At 37.4% G+C, this 18,136-nt stretch overlaps 1 protein-coding gene across 1 annotated transcript in view; it reads left to right on the top strand.

Annotated features, from left to right (window-relative positions):
• The window catches only part of IMPG1 (interphotoreceptor matrix proteoglycan 1), a 53,120-nt gene that overhangs the window by 19,060 nt on the left and 15,924 nt on the right, over window positions 1–18,136 (top strand). The window contains exons 6-12 of the mRNA XM_027713575.2: window positions 129–214; window positions 3,088–3,234; window positions 4,489–4,547; window positions 6,321–6,341; window positions 7,723–7,976; window positions 9,476–9,552; window positions 10,355–10,880. Coding sequence (XP_027569376.2) covers window positions 129–214; window positions 3,088–3,234; window positions 4,489–4,547; window positions 6,321–6,341; window positions 7,723–7,976; window positions 9,476–9,552; window positions 10,355–10,880 — 1,170 coding nt within the window. The remainder of the gene's footprint in view (window positions 1–128; window positions 215–3,087; window positions 3,235–4,488; window positions 4,548–6,320; window positions 6,342–7,722; window positions 7,977–9,475; window positions 9,553–10,354; window positions 10,881–18,136) is intronic.

Raw genomic sequence — 18,136 nt, forward strand, 5'->3', positions numbered from 1 at the left:
TTGTGCTCAAACACACCCTCCTTAAGGAAAGCTACTCCAGTGAGCTGACACCTGACCAACACAGAAAGGGGAAGATTTTTGATGTGCAAACTTGTTCTTGCCTGACTTTTCTTTTAACCCCCCTGCAGGCTCCCCTGGCACACCCCTCTCTCCATATGCACCTAATGGCACGCTGCTCAATGAAATCGTTAACGACACGAAGACTCCTGTGAAGGTCAGGGCAGCCTGTTTTCCTATCCCATTTTTTCACTCACCTTTTTTTTTTTTTGAGCTCAGCTAGAAGAAAAGAGGAAGAAGCCTTATAAACACTTAGTGCTTCGAAACCATGAGTTCTCCCATCTGTTTCAGCCAGTGGAACTGAAGGGGTCTATTAGCATCTGTTCTGTACCGGAGTAGGGCCTGATGTTTCTCAAGTATGAGGTAGAAAGTATACAAGTATGGAAACCAGCTTTTAGTAAGAGTCTTCATTCTCTGAAGGAGGGGCCTGTTGCCTATCTTGCACCATTTTGCAACCTTATTATTCAATAAATAACACCAAAAAACATACCTTCTAGGGCTGCCACAACACAGGAGATAAGACTGGCCCTTCCTTGCTTTTTTCTGGCCAGACAACCAGCTATCAAAGAAGCACCTCCACTGCTATCTCTTCAGAGCAGCCATGCAACACAGCTCTGGAAACTACCCCTTCCTCCACAGGTTTACAGCAGCTGCCACCAGTTACCTCTGAGAGAGGGGTGGAGTGCTGGGAGGAGTTGTTGTTTTCCCTGTCCTGGCTGCTAGAAAGGTAGTCCTGGTCTCAGCACAGCTGTGTGGCCTCAGGGAACCTCCCTCTGGAGGCATTACCGGGGAGGACTCTGCTTCTGAGGAGCCTTCGCTCTTACATTTCCTCTTTGCTTTGCTCTGAGAGTTTTTCCCAATCTATAGAACAGCTACTTGAAAAACCTCTTTTTTTTCTTTTTTTTTTGGGGGGGGGGGGGGGGTTGTGCATACTGGCTGTAGGAAGAGGCTCATTTGGGGGCAGGAATGCTGGGTGAGGCCTTGCCATCACACCCCTGGCAAATCACCACTGTTCCCCCTCCCACCTATACAAGCTCCTCAGCTCCAGCACAGGAATTGCACTGGCATGATCCCATATAAATGCTGTTTTCACTGCCCAAAATTATTACATCCTTGTAATGTAAGAAAGCAAAATAATCTTTAAATAGTCTCAACTTTCTATTACCTACCTGTATCTCAGATCTTACAGCAAAAGAGCGAATAGAATATGAGGGTCTAGTGGTTTTAAAATCACTTATTTGTGATGTTTGAGATGTACCAGATAATTGTCATTAACCAGTTTCTCCTTGTTACAGATCTCCTTATTCTTTCTTGCCCAATCCTCTATCACCAGCTCCCTAAAGGTTGTCTCCTCAAAAGTCATGTAGAAAGTGCATATTCCCGAATCTTCCATTTATATGATAGAACATTACAGAATGCTCTTTCTCTAACTGATGAGCCACATTTCTAGACACAACACAAAACATACATTCTTCTAAAACTGAGGTATCCTGAGGAATGATATAGCAGAGCTGAGTTTTGCAGAATCAGTGGGTGCAGAAAGTGCTCTCTCCCGTTTCACTCCACATTCTGTGGTTCTATTATTAACATCTTACTTTCTCTCTTATCCCCTGCCACTGAAATCTCACTTATTTCTTGTTCTGTTTATTTTTGGAAGGTATTAAAGCCTAGGTGTTATGTATGGGACAGATGTCTCTAGCAGCCTTATGCCAATTTACCTGGCAGCAGAAATGGCAACTTCACCTCGCTGTGAGACTCAGGCTGATGAGCTTGCTGCTCTTTTGGGCCAGTTTCTTCTTGACCTTGTTGTATTTGTTTGTATTTTCTCCAAGGTGCAAGAAATCTGGCTGAGAGTAGAATTATCCTTGAGCAAATAAAAAAGATAAAATCGTGTTTGAAGAATACAGAATATCTATGTATTGCAAATAAGTATAAACATGCAACGTATATGCAGTACATGCAGTAAAGAAGAATTTGTTTTTTGTTCTGAGATCTTTGTTAAATAACAGGCTTTCTTTAGAACCCTGAAAGATTTTATTCATTAAAAAAATGTAATAAAATACATTGGCGGTGAAATGCAACGATGATATGTGTTAACATTAGTAACAAGATTTGTGAAGAAAGACAGAGCTTGGTAGAAGGCAGGAGTTTCCTGGGTGAGCTCTCTACATCACCTCTTCAGGAACTTGCATTCCAAGACTTGAAATTTGAAGCTCAGCTCTGTTTGTGAATAAGGAATGAGAGATACCTTCTGATCTTAAAATTAGAAAATGTAACTTTACTTTAATAACTTTATATTTAGGATGAACTAGGAAATCTTTCTCAATGCACCCATAGCGACTTTGCCCCTTGGGGCAGCACATCATAGCCTACAAATGAATTGACATTTGGAATTTAATGTAATTAAAGAACAAAAATTAGTAAATGTAAGGAAAAACTACAAATACTGTTGGGAAACAGCAAACAAAATGAGTACTTTTAACAGCAGTAAAGTCAGCTGCACAAGAAAGGTGTATCACAGGTAGGGCTAATTCTAATTTATTAACAGAAAACCCAAATGCAAACTTCTGAACATGAAACAGTAACAGAGAGTCAGGAACTCTGCTCTGACTGACCATGGGTTTTCTGAGTGTGGGATTTCAACTAGCTTGTAGAATTTTCTTGTCATTCTCCTTGATGTCACACATTGTCCTCCAAAGTGGCAAGTAAAGCTATATGACTTTACGATGATGGAAGTAAGACTTGAAAACAGTCTCTGTGCAAGAAATGGCTTGATTCTCTTCACCTTCATTTATGCATATCAAAGGCAATGCTCAAGTTACAATAGTAGAAACTTGTTTGCAAAGAGAGAAGAATTAAGCCAACATATATGTATAGAAACTGTTATCTTTTGTAGAATATGGTTCAGAAAGTTATTTTGGGGATGGGCTTAAAAGGGAACCTAATCTACCTGTTAAATACCAACACGTTGGGAAAAAAAATCACTTAGTTTTATTGCTTCACTTTTTTTCATTTCTTCTTCTTTTCCAGGAGCTGGGAACAAATGCAGTCCCTGAACTCCCTGTGGAGCAAATGGTAGAATTCAGTGTAACTCTCACTGATCAGGAATACACAGCTGAACTTAGTGATCCCAACTCTCCAGAGTATCAACAACTAGCTGCCAAATTTCAGCTACAGGTAAGGAGGCTGAGTGAATGCAAAAATGTTGACTTTATATCTTGGCTGAGGTTCATACTATAAACCTACCCTTACCATGAAATAGAATTAGACTCTACTGCCCTCACTTTGAACAGATAATTCCTGTCATCTCAAGACCTTAAGTTTTTCCCCTCATTCGAGCTATCTGTTCAGCCACCAAGCTAACAAGCCGAAAGCTTTGACAGAAATAGAGCCTCAGATAACTGATGAACAGAATAACTTCAGGAATATCATTCAGGCTTAATCAAGAATTCATGGGCAGTACTTTGTCATAATTTAATTTCTACAATAAACCTAATGAGAAATGTAATATAAATGTTTAAAGTAATTAGTTACTGTTGTCTGAACTATTTTTCAAAAGACTTGCACTCATTTTGTTGTGCATTGACATAGTTTCTGTAAGAATTGGAACATCCGTAGTGTTTTCATATAATTAATAATATTAACTGAATGTTCAGCTATCAGTTTAACAGCAGATAGCAGATAATGACTTGAGGTTCCTAAAAGGTTTTCTTAGTAAAATCAACTAAAGCTTCTCATCAGTTTTATGAACATTCCTTAGTGCAAGTTATTTTGCTTTCCTAGTTCAGTTCCAGATATGCGTAGAAAAATGGCAAAGGATGTGCTGGCAGAGCTGATAAAAAATGGTTTTTCTCAAGATTTCCAGTATTACCCTCAAACAGAAGTGCCCGCAGACTTTGTTTACTAACTATATAATGCATCTTCTATTCAAAACCATTTAATCATACACTTGTTAACGTTAAAGTTAAAAGTATATTGTTATTCTGTTTGTACAACATGGTTAAAACTGTTTAATTTATAAATGATTTGTCAAATAATCTAAACCCATCTGCATTTGGTTAATATTTCTAAGTAATTAACAATTTACAGGTGATTTGAATCACAAAACTATACATGAACCAAAACTGCTGAAAAACCATTTGATTCATGTTATTTGACTTGCTCTCTTATGATCTAGATTATCACTGATTTACGTAATTACTGAAAAAGAGCTATATTTTGTGCTTCATTTTGCCTGTTAACAGGTAATATAGCCAGTATATACAAACCAAACACTGTAAACTGAGCAATTATGATACCACAAAGAAGGCAGTTGAGACTGTTTCGTAAAGCTCTTTCTCAAAAATAAAAAATATTGTCTAGGTAGTCAACCTGTGCTTGCCTTTTAGTTACAGATCTCACACTGTATTAATTTTTTATGGTTTTATATAGATGAAAAAAATATTTGAGAAACTTCCAGGATTCAAAGAAATCCGCGTATTAGGATTTAAGTAAGTAAGAAAACGGGGCTCTCTTTTCTGTTGGCTGCTAGGGTTCTTCTGTTCCTTCTTGTCCTTCAAGATGAAGAGGCCTGTGGACTAGTGTGGGGGCAGAGGAGGGGAGGAGCATGTTGCTGTAAATAGAAAAGAGTTTTATGGTAATACTATGGAGACAATATGGCAAGAATTGCAAACACATTCCAAGTGAGACTATGAGGTTTTGAAGTACTAAATAGAAGTAGTTTTGATTCACTGAGAGGTGAAGGATACAATAAATTCTTTGAATTGTTTGCTATCAACCCTATATTAAGGACTTTTTAAAATTACAAGGTACAGAGAGTTAGAAGTAGGATTATTTAGGTGACTACTTTTTTGTGTGTGGATCCTGTGCTGTTCATAGATCACAGTGAAGAGAGGGTTGCAGGAGGCTACATGTCTGTACATATAACACTTTTCCAGTACTTGTTTTCCAGGTGTTTCAAACAATTTAAATTTTTAATTTTTTTTTTAGTAAATCTGAGCTCTGTCTTTCAATTTCTTTTAGTTTTAGCTTCCTTGTATGTTTATTACTAATACAAGCTCTTATGTACTTTTTCAATAGAGAATCTACAGGGGAGGGGGAGACAAAAAAATGGGTTATGCTTCTACATAATAAGAGCACATTGTGTAAAGGATTAAATGAACAATAACTAATAGTAAGAAACTATACAAAATTGAAAAGGAATAAAGAGCAGGGAGAAAAGACATAAATTTATGTGGGCTTACAGCACCGCATCAGAAACATTCAGTCCTTCTAGTAATATTTAATACATGTTAAAGAATGCTCATATTGCAATGTAATTTTAGACAAGAGCATCCTTCTTCCTAGCATTTCTCTCTGCAAAACTGCTGGGAGAAAGGAGAGAGAAAAGCAAAATAGACTGAAAATTAGTTGCTTATATTTTTATATTGAAATCAATAAAACAAAGAGCTGCCACAGAAAAAGCAGAGAAGTCTATAGTAGCATCTCATAGTTACAACTTGCAATAACTAACCCCTTTCAGTTATGACTCCAGATCGGGGATCCATTTCAGTTTAGTATCTTGGACTTAGAAGCTGATATGAAAGTATATTCATCAATATGGAAGACCAGGATTGATTCCCACCATCTAGTAATTTAGTTAACTCCTGAGAGGTACAGATCAGCAAAGACAGGTGTTGCTGTCCATTCTCCCTAAGCCATATTAGTGTATATATTAGCAGCATTTCCCCCGTGACAACATTATAAATATTCTAGAGAATTCATCAGGGAAAATAACAAGGCATTATATACAGAAGGTCAACATAGGCATGTCTTCCAGAGGTAATTAATACTTCAAGTTACCCCTGTACCTAGAGTCTCAGTAGGCACCACGTATGATAACAGTAATCATTGCTACTACTGCCACAGGTGTTCATTGCCACCATAAAGACAGAGATTAGCACAGACAGTGCTCAAATTGCACCATTTGGGGTGGGAAATAGGAAAGCTTATATTTCAAAGTATCATGGTAAAGTAAAATTCCTCTCTCCCCACACAAAACATGGTGATTACTATTGTTTGGAAGGGAAAAAGTAAACCGATGAAGAGTAGAGTGTCATTTTCACACAGAGATAAAAATTATAGATGGCACGTACAAGATAAGATAAATTGTCAAAAGATGGTTGTGATGTGTATGACTGAACGATTTACCAGTATACATGAATCTTTGTTTTTCTTTCTTTTGCAATCCTTTCTCAAACCCTTTCTTCTGTGATGAAATGAAGACAGAAGAAGGAGAAAGATGGGTAATCTTTCTGTAATGCTTAATTAAGATTAATAATTTTATTGACTAATTATTAATAATGATTATTAATCCTTTTATTATGTACATAGATACATCAGTAAATGTCCTTTATCTTGATGTGGCAAAGTGAATTGATTATGTTCTGCCTAAGAACAAAATCTGTGATGTGAAGCAGCAGGGACGGCTTTTACTTTTATCTGAAAGGTTCATGTAATCAAATTTTGTCAAGATCTCTCTGAAGGAAAGAAAATATTTGATCTAAGAAAATTCACATTCAGATGACTGAAGAATTTTATCAGTCGTATACTGAAAGTGAAAAATAAATAGGGAAACTTTATATTCCAGTTTCATTTTTGATCTGTTGTTTCCTAGCTCTATTCCCATATGCACATTATTTTCAATGAGTACGTAGAATTTGATTTGTTATCTCCATTGTCAAGCCAGATAGAAAAGCAAAGAGACCGGTTACTAGCTTGATAAAATGCAGGGAGTTTTTGAGTAGTAATACAAACAGATGTAGAGTCTATTGTTGTTGCTGCTTAAAAGTGCTCCTGGGGAATATTTTGTCTAGCAGTTCCCAAAATTTCTCTTTTACTCATACTTTAAAAGGAAGAATTGTCTACTGTTTTTCCTGAATTCTTGCAATGTCATAGAAATTTAAATATATAGTACATACTAGATAAAGTGAAATTCCTTTCTCTACAGTTATTTGATATTGTAAAAAGCAACATAGTATAGAAATGTTTACAATGTACTCATTATTTTTCATTATAATTAGGTGATAAACATTTATGAAAAGTCATGTATTAATAATGGTGAACATTTGAGACTTCCATTGAACATCTAGCTATAAACACCCATTTGGAGTTGGAAGAGCTAACACCCCTTGTGAAAAGTGATTTGCTTGCCACATTAACTATTTTTTTTGCTGTTCTTTGAAAAAGAGTAAAAAAAATGCCTCAGTTGTGATAAGATTTTTGCTTATCTGCAGTTTTATGGACTGCCTAACCCCTTTTCGGAGGATCCTGCATAATGTGTGATTATGGCTTCTAGTAACTCCAGCATGCATTTATGGCTGTTTGAATCAGTAGTCAATGACTGATCAGTAGTCAAGGTTTCTGAGTAGTGAGATTAAACTGTATTATATTAGAATATTTTTACAATTTTATTCATAATTTGAATTTCTATTTAAAATCATGAATAGAAGAAAAAAGGTATAGCAAAAGTAATTTGAAGGTGACAGTCTGGTTAGAAAGAAGTAAATCTGCATCGCTTTCATAGAAGATAATATGTTATGGTTGCATATTTGTTTGTCGGTAAAATTGGTTCTCAGTCAGTAACTGATTTTGCTGCACTGGGCATTTTTACCTTTCCCCTTGCAGATCAAGCAGCACTATAGCACGGTATGTGGTGAACTTTGAGAGAGATAGCTCAGAAATCAAAAGCACAGCAGATGACATCTCAACTATTGGATCTAATAAAGTTGAAAGTGAAAAAATTCCAATTTCTCCAATGGAAGAGAGGGAGATATCAGGAACTAAACTCACAGTAACAGACCTTCAGCAACTGGTTGCCATTGCACTCCATGAAGACCAGTCCCTGCCAATGGACCTTGGGACACTTCAGTTTACTGATGGTTAGTAGGCAGGCAGGTGCCAGACACAGGTCTGAACCTTGCCTTTCCAAACTGATGCAATTTCAGTAAGGTGTATTTCACTGCTCTAAAAGATTGTTTTCATTTGATATAGCCTATTCTCTTTAGTGTTGCATAGCATCCAAAGGATGCAGAGATGTAAGTTAAATTTTATAGCAAACTGTGCCTCTACAATTATACAGCCAAACATCCAATCGTATTAGAGGATCTATTTTTTTCTTTCTTTGTTTAGAAAATCTGGATATTTTGCACACTAAGATAATTAAGAGGAGAAAAAATAAAAGAAATACTATGAATATTCACTGTATCATTTTAACTTCCCAGTATGGACAGTCTCCTCTCTTTAGCAAGACAAAAAGTGAGAGCTTCCTCCAACCTAAAAATTAGGCTTTCTGAAAGTTCTGTCTTGATCGTAAGCAAGCCATCTAAGCTCTCCATGAAGTCAGAGAGACAGACACTTTAAAGAACATTTGGTCCCAAGATAAAATCAGTAAAGGTGTGCTTCACTCTGAAACACAGAGGGAGTATAGATGACAAGCTGGGTGTGAGGACCTCCAGCAGAAGGTTGGAGGTCTGCACCCTGTTCAGTAATCCAGATAATAAATATCCCCTTCTGGTCCATCAATTATTTTTGCAAAACCAGCATATCCCTAATTTTGGGGAGGTGGGTTAAAAGGTGGGAAATTATTTAAAATAATTTTTCATATGTGTATTTACCAAAACAATCTTAAAACACATACCAAATTTAACTATACTGTTTAATTTGCAAACAGCAGCATTTTCTTGCCAAAAAAAATTATTCAGATGAACTAATACTTTCTGTAAGAATAAAATGTCATATTTAAACGTAGATTCAAAGTCCCCACAAAAAATAGATATTGAACACTTCAATAATATATATTTTAATCAACTTTTTCCCAGTCGTTATTTTTAATAATCAGTTTTAGAAAAACAGCTGTTGTGCAATGACTTTTAAAGAGCTCCTCTGGGGGGGTGAAGGGACCAATGGGGCACTAAAGCCAAAACACTGACGTTAACAGTGGTGTGGACTCTAGGTAAAACTGAAGTAAATTTAGGCTTAATGAACAATGTAATATAATGAGTCACCATAATCTATGCAGATTTAACTGAGGGGTTCGTACTTCAGCTGATTTTAAGCATTCCTCCATTGTTCAGCTCTCCGCAGACCTATCCTATCTATGCTAAATAAAGCGTACAAAGAACACGGCATATAAAATTCTGATTTTCCTCATAATTGTCAGGTTGAATGGACATTGAAGGCTCACTCTTCTTAACATGGATTTTAAAAAGTAATTTTTCGATGGAGAACAGTTTAGTACTGGCTTTTACTGACCTTATGTGTTTTGATCAGTTTTCAGCGTGTTGAAATGCTGTTTTCTCTCTCTCTCTTTAATGTTTTTGATTTTGTTTTGTTTTGTTTTGTTGGGGCTTTTTTGTTTGTTTGTTTGTTTTTTTTGCAGAATCTATTATACCACCTAGTGATTTTGATAATGATATCCAAGGCATGGTCACTATTCCTCTGGCAGGCCCTGATTTGGTAAGTTAATACTGGTTATCGTATTTATTTATTTTTCCATGGAAAACAAAATTAAACAGTGTTAAGATGGACATAAATATAAAAAAAACCCCGTTTCATGTGCTAACATATCTGGTTTTGTACTTGCTGTAAGGATGAATGTTGTGTTGTTATACTGCAACAAAGATAGTGTTTAGAGCATTTACAGATGAATATTGCTGCCTGATTACCTTTTCCAATTTTAATTACAAAGTAAGCAAGGTCTTAGTAGTTCGGTAGTACAGAGCAACTGACAGGGATAATGAAGGCCATTTTTAAAATTACAGGCAATGTGATTAGGATCACACGCACATGCCAAACATTTTATACATCCCATGACTTCATAGCAGCCTTCCAGTGTCTGAAGGGGGCCTACAAGAAAGCTGAAGAGGGACTTTTCATCAGGAACTGTACTGATAGGACAAGGAGTAATAGGTTCAAACTGAAAGATGAGAAATTCAGGTTAGATATATGGAAGAAATTCTTTACTTTGAGGGTGGTGAGGCACTGGAACAGGTTGCCCAGAGAAGCTGTGGGTACCCCAACCCAGGCACTGTTCAAGGCCGGGCTGGATATGGCATTGAACACGGTCTAGTGGAGGGTGCCCCTGCCCATGGCAGAGGGGTTGGAACTAGATGATCTTCAAGGTCCCTTCCAACCCAAACCATTGTATGACTCTATGTTGACTTAGCTGTTTGCAAGTTCATGTGGCTAAAGATTATTGGCCTTTTTAGGAATAAAACTTAAACATTATAATGAAAGCTGCTTTTTTAAAATTTTTCAGGAGGAATCTATGAGTGTGGAACTCCCGCTAGGTTACCCCAGCCCAGCAACAGTGGACCAAATAGGAGACACCTTGGTTGATGAATTTACAACTGGAAGTCCTGCTCTAAGTGAAGAAGAGATCAGCATCCCTGAAGAATTTAATAATTTTATTACATCTGAACCTGAGTTCCCTACCAAACCCTCCAGAGAACCATTTCAGGACAGATCTCTACAAAAAGTTACTGACCACCAAAGTTTCACAGTGCCTTTCAGTGCTCTGGGGAGCACTAGCAGTCCTCCAAAATCAGAGGTTTCCTATCTGCCTCCTCCAGCAGATGATTCTGCTAGCAGTGGCTTAATCACCGATGGTTATGAGTCTCCAGTGGAGCAGGCTACCACAATGGCAATTTATACCACGGGTAGCTTTACCCCACCTAGTCTGCAAGCCAGAGATGAGGATAGTGAACATGAGGAGAAGACAGAACTGACTGATATAACAGAACCACCTTTCAAGGAAGCTGACCAAGACATTCCGCCTGAGCAAGGTAAGACTCAAAAGATTTTTATGAGAGAGTGTAGGAGAGATATATGTTATGACATGCAGTCACGTATTGGTACAGCAAGCATTCCTTTCCATTGTGACAGGAAATATTTCTGGACCATCAAAGGTGAAAAATTTACATTTCTGATGCCCACTTCAGAAAAATCCTAATGTAGCTCACTTCAAGGTTGTCAAAGCCAAAAAAAAACAAAACAAAACAAACCCAACCTAACCCAACAACAAATGTCTAAGGATAAGGCACACTTACTACAGAGTATTAGGGTAAAATTTCAAAAAGGCAGGGCAAAAAGATATGTCAGGGAAGAAAAAAAGGATATCCAAGGCTAACATAAAAAAATTGGTATTTAAAACATGGAAAATAAATTACTTTGGGCTCTACAGTCAGTTGTGGATGACAGCAGGAAGAATATAATGAAATAACTTATTCAGATTTATTATTCAGAAAAGTTTACATATCTACATGTCTGATCAATGTGAAAAACTTTTAAAAAATTCTGTTTTCTGTGTTTGTTTATTCAGTTTTATCCTCACGGTAGGGTTTTTTAGAGGCACCCAGCTACATGAGAAAAAAAATACATAATAAATAAAAAAGTCTATACCTGTGGAGAAAAGTCTGTATAATGTAGCCTTTAAAAAGAAAAATACATGATAGATATACTTCCCACAGTTGACCCTGCGGATGAAAAAAACTTCAGACAAAGCTATTAGGGTCATCCTTAGGGCACAGACAAATTATATTTTTCCCTGGAACAGCAGAATGACAGTAAGGCTACTGCTTCCATCACTTCCACTAGCCACTCAGAAAGCCATAGTAGGCACTGTGGAGACCTATGGTGTGCAGGTAACTAAACTGTGTGGGGCAGCAGCCTCCACTGGCAAAGAAGCAAGAGCCACGATTCCTGCAGTTGCCCTCCATCTCTCCCAGCTCTTGTCGGCTCCATCTCCTCTCCTGCTTCCTGAACTGGCCTTATCATCTGAGCATTAGGTCAGTAAATTCAAATTTTACTTGCACTTCAAAGCCTGTGCTAGCTGTCTAAGATGCAAGAGGTCACTATAGACACACGGGAGGAATTAGGTCTTGGATGACTATTCATATGTTCTTTGTCTCAGATTTTTGACTGACCCTCCCAAAAGAAAAGCAGAGGGCAGGTAAGCACTTCATAGGGGTCAGCAGGACTCTCTGATGTCCCTGCATAGCCTCTAAGCAATACTAAAAAAAACCTGCAGAGAAAAATGAACTAAAGACAAATTCAGGGCAAAATTCCCAAATATGCATTAGCTCACACAACACACTTGTGTTTCTGGATCCACAAGAACATCATGCTCAACGCTTGCAAATTTGTTCCCTGCTGCAGGAGAGTTTGTTGTTCCCTTAGGAGGCTCTACTCTGTCCCTGTTCAACGAGCTCTGCGCTTGCCCAGTCCTTGGCCTTTCATGTCCCTCCCTGCACTCGAGATGTCTCTTGAAGTGAGCATAATGAACCCTCCTTCCACTTTGAAGATATTCTTCCTGATCCAGCATGCCCAGATACATGGGCATACCTGTACCCCTGCTGCCCAGCCACATCCTGTAAGGCAAACACTGTTTTCATAGCTGATTGGAAACACCCCACTTGCCTGTTGATAGCATCCTTTACAGTGAGCCCGCGTGGCAGAAATGTGAGAGTGGGGAATGCCCATATACCATACTGTCTATGATATTGTTTGTCTGGATCCAGCAAATAACAAGACTGGCATTTTAAAGAATAAAGGATGTAAAAACTACCACTTGGGAACATACAATGAGAACATACTTGGGAACATACTTGGAAGAACATAACATTCCATGGTCATGTTGTTACATGGTAGTTTATGCACTGAGTAAGAACTTCCCATTCTATAATCTTGCCTTTTTTACACGGAGTTATGAAGTGAGAGGAAAGCAAATACTTTATGATTAGCAGAGTGAGTTAAAGATTAGAAAATCACTTCTTATAAGAATCAGTTGTCAAATGTTCCTGAAAATAAAGTTTATGATAAAAAACATTAACCGCAACTATTTTCAAATTCATGCTGAGAAGTCTTGCAGTGCTACTGATAAAAGCACAGCATACATTCAAATAGCACTCATTATAACCGTGGAAAAGCATTACATTTGCAGGGGAAAGAAAGTCATGCATTTTTCATTCTATTCACTCGTTGTGTTAAGGACTTGATATCATAAACAACACATAAAGCCACATATCTGTTTCCCAATTTGCTAAATAGCTGAAAAACCCTGTCGCTTATCAGCTCCAGATGACTGAAGAGAAGCAGCAGAGGGTATATGACTCACCTGTGATGACCCTTTAAACACTAAGAAATTGTTGTATATATGGGTTAGAACATGTCAATCTGCAAGAGAACAAACTGTCTATAGAGTTGTAAGAAAAAAGATCCTCCCACAATAAGGCATACTATCTTACACAACTTATGTCTAAAACGAGCACTTGAGTATATGAATTCCACCATTATTTCTGCAGCTGAGTAGCAGAGGGAAAATAACTGTCCTTGTCTAAAAAGAATGGATGCTGTATTAGCAATGTCTCAAAACTGTAGTTATTATATTTTTTTTTAAAGCTTATAGTACACAAAACATGCTGCATGCTTAACAGTCAGGAGACCTGTTGAAAACTATTGAGGTTTGAAATGTATACACTTTAGAACTTTTTTTAAGCTCTTCTCAATTCTAGCAGTCCTGTGTTCAGCATCTCCTGTATTTTTTTGTGTCCCTATATATTGCATATTTTATAAGAAATGATAGAATGCGATCTGGAAATTCAGGTTTTATTAAAGTCAGCAATATTGGTGCTATTAATTTTCATATGGCAAGCAGAATTTGCCAGGCACAGAATTTTTCACTCTTTGTTCCTGGCTGCATTTCATAGCTGCATTTCTTAGTAATATTTAAAAAAAAATAATCTTTTAACTATTGAGTAATAGTGTGAAATAGCAAAACTACTCTGACAGTGCTTTATGAGGTTGAACAGAGGTTTAGGGTCTAAACAGTTGCCTGAAATTCTACTGCATTAATTTCCAGCTATTTCCCCACTCTACTGTCCAGTAGATGGAGCAAATTTTTCTTAGTCGCATGTTGAAAACTTTAAATTCACTCTTCTTTGCCTTGAAAAGAAGAGCTGGCTATCAAAAATAACATAGTCTGAGATTCTTTTAGGTATCAGCTCTTTTTCATGGATGGACTTTATTGCATTGGTTATCACATGTGTGCAGCTACAGGCTGAACATTACTACAGAATTCTGAATATTGAATGTCTACAACCTACACAACTACTTTAACTGTGCCTACCCGAGGTAGCAAATCAAAGCAATGAAAAAAATTCTTTCACACCTCCCAAAAAGATAATCAAACTTGGCCTCCCACACACAAATATACACAAAGTTCTGCATACAACAGCTAGAGAAAGGAGAGTAAAAACAGGTGAGGGATGAAGAGTCAAACTAATGAGAGGTGTCCTTTTAAGTCATGCAGGATGGCATTTGTCAGGCTTGGGCTGCCAGTGGGAGGAATGAGCCAGGAGCATGTGTGAGGCTTCCTTCAGACAGTGCTGTGCTCACTCTGCACAGTGATGTTGTCCATGGGCAGTAGAGAGCAGGTCAGTGAGGATTAGACAGACATGCTGGCCAAATGGTCGTGGCAGTCACTCCACCCCTTGGAGTAGGCCAGAACTATAAGGAAGATGCCAAACTGTCTTTAGAGTAAGCCTACTGTTCTGAGATTTCACAATAGAATTGAAAGAAAACCATAACACAAATTTCCAGACCTCTTATTGAAAAGTTCTGAAACACCTGCATCAGATGTTGTGGTTTAAACATTTGACTTTTCAAAGGGTTTTTCTTTGCTCTAGCACCTCTAAAATCTCAGCTATTTCTATTTTTCATTTATAATCAGAGTGAAAAAACCCTTTTTTTCCTACTGTCAGAATTGGTACGTGTTCACTCTTATCTAGCATTCCTCTTTCTTCTTCATATTTTTTCCCCTCTGGAGTTAAAGCTCATTAATATATCTTCTGTATGGTTAACTTCTTCCTTTCTTTGCAGTCTTCCTGTAACTCTGTCTAAACCAGTATGACAATTCAGAAAGGAAGCCCTTTGTGTAATGTATTAGGGGGGCTGTTATTTCAAAACCTAAGCAAATTTCAGCAGTAAAAAAAATGTAAACAAATATATAAACAGATAAAAGAGTTCATAATGTCTGCAAGAACAATAATGATATATTTTGGCTTCCTAAATGGTAAGAAGAAATTTAATTTGTATTTGTTTTAATTGTAGCTGCTAATGAATTGTACAGTCCAGGTAAATGGTTATCCCAAAATCATGACCATCATGGAGGAGGCATTATTTCGGGAGAAGTTATTCCAGAAGTGTAGGACAAAAAAAAGCTAGCAGTAAAATCGTTCAGCTATTCAGTTGTACTGCATCTCAGTCTCTTCAGCCTGGGTCATCCTCAAGCTCTCAAGAAAAACTCTGAGATGAAGACTCTGCAGGGTATACCACAGGGTTTTTTTCTGTGAGAAAAAAGCATTGATGAGGAGTAGATGGTGGTCACGTTTCTGTATGTGTAACTGATAAAAAGCCTAATTAATTGCCTTAGTTACTCTCATGTTCACACAAACTTGTTGTGAGTGGTACCCTTTAATATTTCTTCCTACCCAACAGTTAATTCAGTGGTGCACTCTTCACTCACTATTATTTCCAAGTAATCTTTAGAAAAATTCAGTTTTCTCCATGTTCTCTTTCTGCTTCTGGTTCATCCTCAGCTGCTTAAGCACTGTCTTTGCTTAGCATAACTTTCTATTTGGCATAACCAGCATTGTCACAGAAAAGAAAACCCCATTGCTTCTTGCAAGAACCTCTCCAGAAGTTCCCAGGATTGGAATTCACTCATTCTTTGTGTCAGGAACGCTCATCATTTCTTTCACATCGATGGTTATAGAGGGTAAGAACCCTTTGTTTCCTTGCATGTTTTTCTGGTTTTCGTATGTTTTCTTTGACCATAAACTGACAGGATTTTCTTGACATTATCCCCCATCAGCTTCTCTCTGTGCCCTTTCTGCTTGCTGCTTCAGATGTGTAAAGAATGATTTTCATGAAGGTGCCAGCTGTTTGATGTTTGGAGAAGTGAACAGGTAGGTCTAGCTGTGTTATTCTCTCAAGCCCTGTATATGATATTGATTAGTCTGAAAGTTGTCTATGAACTGAAGATGAGGCTGAATATGTAAGAGTTTCAGCAGGCCCGTATTAGGATATGCCACATTTAAGGAAAATTTCATAGTATGTTCACTGTTTTGAGAAGTTAGAATTGCATACTCAGAGAACTACAACTATCCTGAAGAATCCTAAACATATTAGACTAAGTTATTAGCATCTGGTCAGAATTTAATGATAGGCTGCTGCCTAGCTGCCTCTGTGCCTGGAACAGCAGGAGCAATCTGAATAGAACAAAATCTACATCACATCTTCAAAACATACTTAAAAATGCTAAAATGAAATTACTAGTTCAAGCAAAAAGGTATGAGAGAAAGAGAGCACTATCTATTTTCCCAATTTAACACATGACTTGTTTAAATTATTAAGCTACCTAACTGCTTTGGTTTAGTTTTACTTTAAGGTGAAGCTTTGCTTGCTTCAAATATTATTTCTTGTTCATGACCCCCCAAATACACAATATAAATGCACCTTAACCAAAACAAGTGATAATTTTGTTTATATGCAGTTGGTAATTCCAATGACTCATTGAAAGGACTGTGTGAAGCACAGAAAACAATTTCTATTTTTGCAAAGAAAATTTGCTTATCCAGATGCCAATCTTCTGAGCTAAATGTATAATGAAAAAATGTAACACCTCTTTCTGCACCCGCATAGACAGCAGGAAGATATATCTCAGTGCTCTGCCTCTTGTTCACACGTACTATTAAGTCTCTTCCCCAGACAAATGTGCATTGTTTCTGTGTGTTTACCCCTGGACCAGATGCTCATAGTCTACACACACACTTGGAGTGTCTTTCTCCCACAGTCATTACTGTACATTGCTGGTCAACTCCATTGTACTTGCCACTAATTCTCAGCTACCTGTGCCCTTTTAGACTTTCACAGCTAACCATCCTTCAGTACCTCTATTTCCTAAATGCATCATTTCTCCTGTAATTAGCATCCCTCCTGATGATCACCCCCTTCCAATTCAATGCTATTTCACTGCAAACTAATCATCCCTCCAAATTCACCGTAATACTCCACTTGTCAAAATTTAATCTTTTCATTGTTTACAAGAAGCCCTCCCCTATGAGTGAGATGCAACATATGTAATACAGGTTTTCATGCATTTCAGTCTTGGATCCCATCTTGTGTTAGAACCAAACCTTTCTGTTTGTGTGCAGAGACAAGATCTAAAGATGAAAAATTAGGGGGTTCTGTTGCCTGCAGCCTAGGAAGACAGGAGCAGCCACAAAGGCTACAGAGACTCAGAGGAGAGGAAGGAAGGAGTACTTGCCATATGCTAACACTGAAAACTTGACAAGCTAACAACCCACCCATAATTTTTCTTCATCTGTGTGTGAAGGAGCTCTCTCTCCAGGGGGGACATACAGGTGTTGCCGCATGTGGTCTAATTCCACTTTGTTCCAGAAAATTAGTTTTCTTTAGAAATAAAGGGCTAAAAACTTATTTGAAGCAGTTTACAGTCTTTAGACACAATTGCAATAATTCTAATCTCCTAATAAAAAGAGAATATAAAAAGGCAGAAATAATTTCAGAATTTGAAGAGCCAGTATCACAAATAGCTTTAATATATCCATGTCCTGAGTAAAATTATTTTAAAGCCTCTGACCTATGCAGTGATAAAATTAGAAAAATATTTTGCAACAAATAATACAGACTTTTGGGCTGGGAGTGTAAGATTAAACTTTGCCAGGTTTCAAATGAATTAAACTAGTGAAGTTTATGTGTCATGAAGTGCAGTTGGAACAAATATTAGGTGAAGTGGCACTGCTGAGACTAACATGCCCTAAATAATGCATTTCCCTCACTCATTAAAATCCTTGGTCTTGCTAGAAATGCTGGCTTTGAGAAGTAATGTGTTATGATTAAATGATATTAAAACTTTGATTTTCTAAAATCATTACGGTCTTCTCTTTGGAGGATTCAGTATCCTTCCAGCATAAGAAAGTCCATTTGACCTCAGCTTGGAATTTTTAATAGTCCATTC

The sequence above is a fragment of the Pipra filicauda genome, unplaced genomic scaffold (assembly GCF_003945595.2).
Source record: "Pipra filicauda isolate LSUMZ 115617 unplaced genomic scaffold, ASM394559v2 scaffold157_size4220110_pilon, whole genome shotgun sequence".
In the NCBI taxonomy this organism is placed as follows: Eukaryota; Metazoa; Chordata; class Aves; order Passeriformes; family Pipridae; genus Pipra; species Pipra filicauda.